General features: G+C 35.5%; 3 protein-coding genes and 1 pseudogene across 4 annotated transcripts; 1 reads left to right on the top strand and 3 right to left on the bottom strand.

The window, feature by feature from the left end:
- Nucleotides 1-1239, bottom strand: LOC148916770 (agamous-like MADS-box protein AGL61 pseudogene; annotated as a pseudogene).
- Nucleotides 1240-3289: 2050 nt separating this feature from the next.
- Nucleotides 3290-4389, bottom strand: LOC103330783 (agamous-like MADS-box protein AGL61). The gene has a single exon (XM_008233392.2). It carries the CDS (start codon nt 4149-4151, stop codon nt 3546-3548), a length of 606 nt encoding a protein of 201 aa, XP_008231614.2. The 5' UTR covers nt 4152-4389; the 3' UTR covers nt 3290-3545.
- A 653-nt stretch (nt 4390-5042) lies between these two features.
- Nucleotides 5043-8121, bottom strand: LOC103330773 (uncharacterized). The gene is made up of 4 exons (XM_008233382.3): nt 8007-8121; nt 6613-6715; nt 5669-5817; nt 5043-5338 (listed from the first exon to the last, which is right to left on the bottom strand). Exons 2-4 carry the CDS (start codon nt 6710-6712, stop codon nt 5261-5263), a joined length of 327 nt encoding a protein of 108 aa, XP_008231604.1. The 5' UTR covers nt 6713-6715; nt 8007-8121; the 3' UTR covers nt 5043-5260.
- Nucleotides 8122-8200: 79 nt separating this feature from the next.
- LOC103330774 (DNA-directed RNA polymerases I and III subunit RPAC2-like) lies at nt 8201-9888 on the top strand. Of its 2 annotated transcripts, none has more exons than XM_008233384.3 (4): nt 8201-8289; nt 8570-8683; nt 8824-8900; nt 9606-9888. In XM_008233384.3, the coding sequence occupies exons 2-4, from the start codon at nt 8583-8585 to the stop codon at nt 9749-9751; spliced, it is 324 nt and encodes a 107-aa protein (XP_008231606.2). In that variant the 5' UTR covers nt 8201-8289; nt 8570-8582; the 3' UTR covers nt 9752-9888. The 2 variants fall into 2 exon arrangements, with proteins under 2 accessions (XP_008231606.2, XP_008231605.2); XM_008233383.3 differs by having other exon boundaries at nt 8204-8289; nt 8566-8683.
- The last annotated feature ends 393 nt before the right edge of the window (nt 9889-10281 follow it).

Below are 10281 nucleotides of genomic sequence, written 5' to 3'. Positions count from 1 at the left end.
TGATGATAATGATGATAATAATATAACTTTTTAAAATTTGTCTTTATACAAGCGATAATTTTAAATTTCTAAAGAAAGGGGATCGAACTCAGATGCAAGACTACCAGCTAGCCTAACGATACCATTAAAAGAAAGGAAAATTCAGACAAGACCATGCCAACCAAAGTTATAGGCACTACTAGGGATCATAGAACCAGCAGGTCCAATTTGATTGCAGGTTTGCTTTCAAATAGATGATCATCACTTTGATTAGTGATTACCATTCATCTGAAGAGTGGTACTGAGAATTGACAGCAGCACAAGACTGGATCTTCAAAATCTTGTTCACTTGTTCAATCACATTCTTCTTGACCTCCTTCATTGCAGCCTTCAGTATCTGTATCTCATGCAGTCCCATTTCATCAATTGGGTTTTCCCACCAACACCGTTTCGATGATCCCTGGCCGGCTTTGCTCATCTCGTCAAGTTCTTGTCCTCGCTTTTTCTCAGCCTCCAAATGTTTTTGAGTCCGAGTTAACACCATATTAAGCTCATGAACACTACTGTCACTCATGTAGCCCTGAGCCTGATCAACAAGTAGTTGTTGAGAAGTGAAATCAGAGTCTATGGAAGGTTTTGGAGTGCAAAGAAAGCGGTCAACGATGGGCTCAACATGAGGGTGGCCAAAGGAGAAGGGTTTATTGGCAGGAGAGAAGACAACTATTGCAATCTCAACACCACAAACGGTGCAGAGCTCACTAGCCTTCTTGAAGAGCCCCGAACGACGTTTACAGAATGTGACTTGTAAATTACTTCTCTTGGCTATTTTGGCAATTGGAATCTTTTGGCGTCCCTGGCCTGGTTTCTTCTTCATCATAACCATGGCAGAAATTGGAAGGATATATATATATTTTTTAATATGAAAGAGACAGGCAGAGAGACAGTGGAAGCTTGTTGAGATTGGGATGGTTGGAGGGGGATCTAAAAACATGTATTTATACAAGGTTGTATAGTTCTTTGTCATTTCCCTTGGAATTAATAGCAGTTATGTTGGGCATATTATTGTCCAATGGGGTCTTAATGCTCTGTTACCTGCATAATTAACACAAAATCTTTTTGGAGTTATGAGTTTTTTTCAGTTAAAATATATGCAATTACTATGGAACTAATAAGCAATTGATGATTTTAACAGAAAAATAAATAAATAAGCAATTGATGATTTACATAAAATACACAATTATATGACTAAACCTTGGAAGTCAATGAGTACCACGGTCTACTCTGATTACAAGAAATAAGAAAAGGAATTGGCTAAATTCTCTACTTTGAGAACCATACGTTTAGACTATCGATTGTATTTAAAATGTTCAACCATGCAGAGCTACTGGATCCTAAGAGCATATGGAGGCTCAGTATCACCAAAAAGACATTGTCAATGATTTACAAGATAGCAACCAAGACTTGGCGAAAATATGAAATCTAGGAAAGAGAAGCAACAATCCTAAGGAAAAGGATGAGATGTTGCCAGTCTGCAACCACTTATAACTTAATAATCTCACCAATTTTTATAAGCTAATATGCGCTGTTCATTACTTGAGCAGAGAATTTTTTAAATAATCTGGTATTTTAATTAAAAACTACTGTCAGTGTCACATAGATAAGGGGTTTAACAAATCAATAAACATTTGACCCTTCAATACCAACAGATTTTGTAATCTTCCTTACCCCATGAGCATCTTTCTTTATCATTTTCTTGCAGTGTAACCACACCACAGATTTTGAGGGTTTCCTCTTCTCTCCCACATTGACAGAATTTATTTGTTGGTCTTGAGGTTGTGTTTGGGGTTGAGCTTGGGTTTCGAGTTTAATAGAAGGTGTACTAATTGAGGCATTTAGCGTATTGGATTGGCTAGCCTCCATCCTATCATAAATAAATATACCAACCAAACAAACAAAAACCCCATAAATTCAATTATCACCAAACATTATAACCAATCAGCAGCTAACACATCATTATCAATCCAAAAATGAATCCTAACCAATCATCCAGCTATAATTGTTTCGCTAATTATTATCATATCATACACATCATCATTATCAACATTATTATATAAAGAAATATGTTAAAACAGATTTCATTATTAAACAAATTCAAATCATCAACATTCTCATCAATTCATCATCAATTTATTTTTCAATTCCCATCCATTCAAGTCATCAATTCTCAACATATCAATTCGTCCTCATCATCATCATCATCATTTCTTGTCATCTCATTTCATCATCATAAAACAGATTTGATTATAGACTCAATTCAACATTATCATATATCAAATTGAAAATTTGGGTATGTAAACTAAAATCTATTACACCACTGCCATTAAAAATAAAATTTGCCCAGATTCATTGAAGAGTAGAATTGCAAAAGTACAAAAGGCAAAACTCCTAGGCATTGCCTTGCCACGTTGTTCAGATTACAAATTGAGGCAGATTTTAAAAGAAATTTACCTCAACCCTAGAACAGAAAACAGCCAAAGCAAACAAATTGAGGCAGAGCACTGCAAAACCCACAAGAAATTGATCAGGTTTCCAATTCTAGTTTACCTCAAATATCCAGAAAAAGGAAAAAAAAGAAAACCCAATCAAAATTTATCAAATAACAACCAAGAATAGAACAGAGAAATAAGAACTTCAAAAACACTACCTGTGGGTGTTTGAGAGAGAAAAAGCGAGAGCGCGAGCAAGGGAGAGAGATAAAGGAGGAGGAGTGGTCGCCGTAGCCGGTGGTTGGTGGTTGGTGGTTGGAGGAAGATGGAACCGGAGCTGCTGTAGAGGGAGATGAAGGAAGTGAAGTAATGGTTAGGTTTGGACGGGATGGGTTGGGGAAATATTTTTTTGTTTTCTTTTTCTTTTTGGGGCTCTCCCCCAATAACATTTTCGGGCTAGACAATTTGGGCGCCAAGATTTTTGGCAATTATCCGCGACACTCTAAAAATATATATAATGCGACGAATAAATATGTGACGACTTGCAAAATACAGCCGATGTTTGGACAATATAAGAAAAATATTTTTGTCTTCCAGGAGCATAGCCAAGTTCTTTCCAATTTCTTTATTCTGTTTTTTGGTTTATAGGCATAATATCTTATGATTTTATAGAAAATCCCATTTTATAGTTGTATATATTACGTTACTAGCTAGCCAGTGTAAATGCTTGCAAATTAAAAACTTGTAATTATTAATTCATTTACAACCATAACTGAAAAAGAGAACAACCAATAATAAGTAGATATCGTTATCAATACTAATGATGATGATAATGATGATAATAATATAACTTTTTAAAATTTGTTTTTATACAAGCGATAATTTTAAATTTCTAAAGAAAGGGGATCGAACTCAGATGCAAGACTATCAGCTAGCCTAACGATACCATTAAAAGAAAGGAAAATTCAGACAAGACCATGCCAACCAAAGTTATAGGCACTACTAGGGATCATAGAACCAGCAGGTCCAATTTGATTGCAGGTTTGCTTTCAAATAGATGATCATCACTTTGATTAGTGATTACCATTCATCTGAAGAGTGGTACTGAGAATTGACAGCAGCACAAGACTGGATCTTCAAAATCTTGTTCACTTGTTCAATCACATTCTTCTTGACCTCCTTCATTGCAGCCTTCAGTATCTGTATCTCATGCAGTCCCATTTCATCAATTGGGTTTTCCCACCAACACCGTTTCGATGATCCCTGGCCGGCTTTGCTCATCTCGTCAAGTTCTTGTCCTCGCTTTTTCTCAGCCTCCAAATGTTTTTGAGTCCGAGTTAACACCATATTAAGCTCATGAACACTACTGTCACTCATGTAGCCCTGAGCCTGATCAACAAGTAGTTGTTGAGAAGTGAAATCAGAGTCTATGGAAGGTTTTGGAGTGCAAAGAAAGCGGTCAACGATGGGCTCAACATGAGGGTGGCCAAAGGAGAAGGGTTTATTGGCAGGAGAGAAGACAACTATTGCAATCTCAACACCACAAACGGTGCAGAGCTCACTAGCCTTCTTGAAGAGCCCCGAACGACGTTTACAGAATGTGACTTGTAAATTACTTCTCTTGGCTATTTTGGCAATTGGAATCTTTTGGCGTCCCTGGCCTGGTTTCTTCTTCATCATAACCATGGCAGAAATTGGAAGGATATATATATATTTTAATATGAAAGAGACAGGCAGAGAGACAGTGGAAGCTTGTTGAGATTGGGATGGTTGGAGGGGGATCTAAAAACATGTATTTATACAAGGTTGTATAGTTCTTTGTCATTTCCCTTGGAATTAATAGCAATTATGTTGGGCATATTATTGTCCAATGGGGTCTTAATGCTCTGTTACCTGCATAATTAACACAAAATCTTTTTGGAGTTATGAGTTTTTTTCAGTTAAAATATATGCAATTACTATGGAATTAATAAGCAATTGATGATTTTAACAGAAAAATAAATAAATAAGCAATTGATGATTTACATAAAATACACAATTATATGACTAAACCTTGGAAGTCAATGAGTACCACGGTCTACTCTGATTACAAGAAACAAGAAAAGGAATTGGCTAAATTCTCTACTTTGAGAACCATACGTTTAGACTATCGATTGTATTTAAAATGTTCAACCATGCAGAGCTACTGGATCCTAAGAGCATATGGAGGCTCAGTATCACCAAAAAGACATTGTCAATGATTTACAAGATAGCAACCAAGACTTGGCGAAAATATGAAATCTAGGAAAGAGAAGCAACAATCCTAAGGAAAAGGATTAGATGTTGCCAGTCTGCAGCCACTTATAACTTAATAATCTCACCAATTTTTATAAGCTAATATGCGCTGTTCATTACTTGAGCAGAGAATTTTTTAAATAATCTGGTATTTTAATTAAAAACTACTGTCAGTGTCACATAGATAAGGGGTTTAACAAATCAATAAACATTTGACCCTTCAATACCAACAGATTTTGTAATCTTCCTAAACCAGTTTGCTATAAGTCAGAACACTTGGACACCAAAGATATGAAACAAGGGTTCTGGTGAAACTACCAAGGTAGAGCGCTCAATTAAATGCAGTACATCGTACACTACCGTTGAACTTTATGATGAAACTTAAATAAGGGTGAAGAAAGACTAGAATATCATGAAAACAAAAACTCTCTTCTTTCACAGCTCCGTACATCGAGTGTCCGCCAGTAACATTTTGCAGCAGACAAAATCTTTGTGTAAACTACACACTACTCCAAAACTAACTAGGATTTGATTGCCGGAGCTAGAGGTCTCCAGAGTCCCAGTCTATACTTGTGGGTGTATTTCAAGATCAGCTTCCTCTGCAAAAAGAGAAATCCAATATCAAATTTCTAAACCACCAAGAAAACAACATTAAAATCCTCGGAATTATATTTCTTTCGTTTTTTAAGGAAAAAAAGAAGAAAGAAATAAGGTTATTATTTCCATCCATTCATCAGCAATGCATAAAGGAAGGATTACTGAGACGGATCCAAAGAAAACATGAAACAATAAAGCTGATTCCAAGGCTTTTGTATAGCTATACATTCCTAAATTGCAAGAATTAATGTTAGAAACAGAAACTTTAATATGTTAATATCCGGTGGGTGTGTGCGTCTGCAAAGTAAGTGATCAACTCAGAGATTGATTACATGTTTGCATGGGACGCCAAGTTTCTTCAGCTTGAGAGTACGAGTGACAAGCAGCTTTTGGAAGTCACCAATCTCAGCTTCAAGCTTGGCCACATGGGATTCCACTCCATTGCCAATTCCATTCAAAAACTCTGGTATTCCAACTTTCACTGCAAGAAAAACAACCACAAAACCCCAATTTGAAGGTTTTCCACTGAATTAAACCCAATTTTCGAAAATTTATCTCCTAAATTTCTAATAAAACGTCAAGAAAAGTTTGTTATTCTGACACTTGAAGGACTGCGAATTTAAGCCTACAACATATAACTATAGGCTAAGCTTTTTTTTTTTTTTTTTTTTTGGTCAATAACTATAGGCTAAGCTTTACACAAAAATTTTCACTTTCCATGCCCTTCAGTGTTCTCAATCTCTTAGCACAACTTTTTTTAATTGAAAAGAAAAGGAACAAAACAGAACCCAAGTGTGATGTTCAGTAATAGAAAAATTACTCATTAAATCGACAGTTAAATAAACAAGAAACATGACCTTACAAAACCCAAGATTTCACCTGCCTCCCTTTTGTATCCCCAACTTTTTCAGCAACTGAGTGGTGAGCCAACAGAAGCATAACAACACTTCTTGGGCCATTCTTCTTTATTGATTTTGGTGAAGTAACCAACAAAGTCTCATTTCTATCAAAACCTAAATATAGAGCATTAACAAAACCCAAACTTTATGTTCCCATTTCTTTCATCTTGTTTCATTTTTAAAGCATCCAAACACAACCTCTAATGTCACATAGCTACTTAACCAAATAAAAAGTGTATCTTCTAATTTTGAAGAAAAGGAAATCACAAATTCATGAAACCCAGAAATCTTATTTTCTATCATTTTCTTGGGAACCAATGACAAGTGGAAGGATCAATAATTGCGTATTAAAGCCTAAAATCAAAATCTTTACTTACCTAGGTATGGGTTTGATTTTGTGGAGAATCTGGCGGATCCAGTTGCTAAATATGGTCCCAAAATTGCTCTTGAGTTGAATAGAATTTGCCTCCATGCCATCTTCTGTTGAATAGAATTGTTCAAATTAACGTGTATAAACAAATGCATGTGTGCATACATATCTAGAAGAATTGAACACACACACAACAACACTGAATTCAGCTCCCCGAAGTGTAAATCTAGCATACTCAAATCCAAAACCTTGCAAACTAGGAAGACAGTAAATCAAGGACCAGATTTGGTACAAAATATTGAAGAGATTGTTAATTTACTTTGATAGGTGCATGGTATTACTTTGGGCTTCTCTCACATTCCATATTCAATACATGGTGACACTGTTAAGATTAAAATTTTAGACCAGTTACATTGCCTGGGCAGAAATCTCATTAGGGGCAAAAATGAAGTGTCTTAAATTATTAAATACTTTGGGTGATTTTTTGAATTGGCGTTAAGTTGACAATACACATATTTTGTTTTAGTGAGATTAAAGTTACAACTTTGAGTGGGATAATTGTATTGGAATTTCACTTGGATATTCAAGAGCATGCCTGGTTAATTTCACCTGCATATCTGAGTAAAAGATTACCACAAAAATTGGTGGCCCATTTCTATCGTTCACGTGGCAACTGAAACCATGCTCTCGCTGTCATGTACGGGGCAAAAACTGAACTCTAAGCAGAGATTTATGACTGGAAAAAGTACACAGTGAGTGCATAAATTTTCAGCCTCTTACTGAGAACTTTTTTCTAAGTGCTTAAAATTTTATTAAGTATCAAATACAACATTGCTACATGTTGCTTCTTCATTATACTTGCAGTCAGAGCTACAAGCATGAATGTGATTAAGGAACATAAATTTTTGGATTAAAGGTTTTAACGTGAGGGCTCAGAATTTTTGTCAACCAACAAAACAAGAACTTAGGCACGTTGAACCCCTAATCGAGTTCATCTCGAATTTGATTGGGATGGTTAATTTGCCAACTCAAACTCAGACCAATAACACTAAAATCAAACTAAGTTCAAGATATGTCTCTCAGTTCCTGTTATCATCAAATTGCGAGACTTTTTTCTATAAAAAAAATCAACCATATTTCCTTATCTCCATTTGTACCAAGAAGCCTTACAGTTATACTAAAGCCCTACACCATGAAAATGCATAGAGCAAAAAATCATCCTAAACCCATAAGTATATATTCGCCCTAAATCATGACAATGCCCAAATCATGAAAATGATACAAGATAGAAAATGCAGGAAAGAAAAATTCTACACATAAAACCCTAACTTAATATTTAAATTTTGAAAGAAAAAAAAGTAAACGGAAAAGGAAGGCATTTGAGTACAGAGAGAATGGTACCTGTAGGTAGGCGAGGGAGTAAAGATCAGGTTTTCGTTTGATAGAAACAAGCTGCAGTGGACAGTGGAGAGAACCCAAAACGCAAGGTTTGAGTTTGAAGAACGGGCGAAAGGAGAATGAGTAAGGTGGAGGGCAAAAATGTCATTTTACAAAATGAGGGCAATATTGGTATCTTCAAAAATTCGATAAATCCGCAACCAAAACCATAAACCCTAAACGCTCGCGCCTTTGCAGAGAGAGAGAGAGAGAGAGAGAGACAAGCAGTATCAACTATTTTCCCTCGGTAAGGCATTTTGATTTTGCATATTTCTGAAGTAGTTCTTTTACTGTCTACCAGGTTACTTCCAAGTTGATAATTTTATATTTTCCAGACATCTACAATAAAATTGCTTAAAAACCTTTAGGATTTGATATTTCTTTGGAGGAAAAATTCTGTGAAAATTTCAAGGTTGGAGAGTGTTCAATGCATGTTAGTCTCATTTAGAATGTTACTGTTAAATAGTGTAATCTGGATTTTTTTTAATTACTTCTTTTTAAATTTGTTCTTTTTTCTTGGTAGGCAGGATTTTGTAAGAAATGGAACATGGGTCCTTAACTGATCCCAGCCAATCTACATTTTCTTTGGTTGATGAGGATCATACATTTGCAAATGCCGCCAGGTTCACTTTGAATCAGGAGTAAGTGCTTTCTACTTATTTTATAAGTACTTTTAGTAAATTTTTTACTGTTGCTATGCATCAATAATCTGCTTCTCCTATAACTTTGATCTAACAGTTTAATGATGATATCCTAAACAAGTTGTAATGTTATGTTGCAGTCCAAGAACAAAATTTTGTGGGTACAGCATTCCTCATCCATCGGATAACCGAGTTAATATCAGAATCCAGACAACAGGTAAAATGCCTTGCCGTAAGCAATGTATATGAACTAGTATAATTTTCTTCTTTCTGTCAACTATGTTTCCCATGATTGCAGCCTTGAGCTTATTTTTGGTTGGTTATTTATTTTTTTATGGTAGAGATCTGATACTGATGATTTTTGCTTACATTGTCAATATGACAACAATATTTTCTATTCAGTTGGTCATACCTCCAAAATATTCCAGTTGTGTATTTGATACTTTGCTTAAACTTTATCTCTTAATTGGAGCAAAGTTTTGGAGTCTGAAACAAGTAATTGATAGGAGCAACTTTAGATGCCAAGAGAAACAGCTGCTTAATTGGTACACTACAGAATTGTGGGCTCTCTGATACTTCTAATGGAGTTTTTACTTGAGCATGTATGTGAAGAGACCTATTTTAATCTCAAGAATAATTTATATGGACCCATCAAAAGTTCTACTTTGGTAACTAATGCATCAAAGTGTCCTGCTTTGGTCATCTAACCTTGGGGCTAGCCCTGGTTGTGAATGGTGATGAGATGGGGGAGTGGGGAAGAAGGTTTATGACTAGGATACGTTAGGGGTTCGATCCCTTCCAATTTACCGAAATGTAGCCTTCGTCTCTAATGGCAAGTAGTTATATAAATCAAAATTTATACTAACTTCCTTAGTTTTTGTCATGTAGTTATAAAACCTGGATGTTTCATGAAATTTTACAGGTGATGCAGCAAAAGATGTATTCAACGATTCATGCCAGGATCTCATGGTGATTTGCCAACACGTGAGGAGCACTTTTGGCAAGGCTGTGGTTGATTTTAGAATGAGCAAATCCGTAAACGGCATGGATATTGACTCAAATAATTGAAGCCTCATATCTTAGTTTTGATTATAAATCTAGTCCATGACGGATGCATGGCATGGACTTACAAGTTTGACGTTGTTTGCTTGTGTTGTACATTGTATAGCAAAACTATTTGTAATGGTTATAAAGAACTTGCAAGATCCTCACCCTTGGATACAAATCTTATTTGGGAATAGGAAGGGCGAAAAACGCTATTTTTCTAAGAAACATATCTGCTGTAGTTGCAATCTTCACGCAGTTCCTTCTCCCTTGAGAAACAGGAATACGAAATTAAAGCGAATGAAAATCAAGATAAGAAAATAGAGATAGTGAAACCCAACTTTTAGACAAAATAAAAAAGGAATAGTGAAATTCAATGTGAATAGTCTCTCATGAATAGTAACGGGAGTTTCACTAAAACACCCAAAATGGGGGCTGAAATTATAAAAAAACTCAACACTCAAAACACTTTATAAACACACCCAAAACCCATCATTACACACACTCAAAACTCATTTATAAACACACTCAAAAAATATACAATTGTTGATTGT

The sequence above is a fragment of the Prunus mume genome, linkage group LG5 (genome assembly GCF_029339155.1).
Source record: "Prunus mume cultivar Tortuosa linkage group LG5, ASM2933915v1, whole genome shotgun sequence".
Lineage (NCBI taxonomy): Eukaryota > Viridiplantae > Streptophyta > Magnoliopsida > Rosales > Rosaceae > Prunus > Prunus mume.
This window is presented reverse-complemented; position numbering and strand designations above follow the sequence as displayed.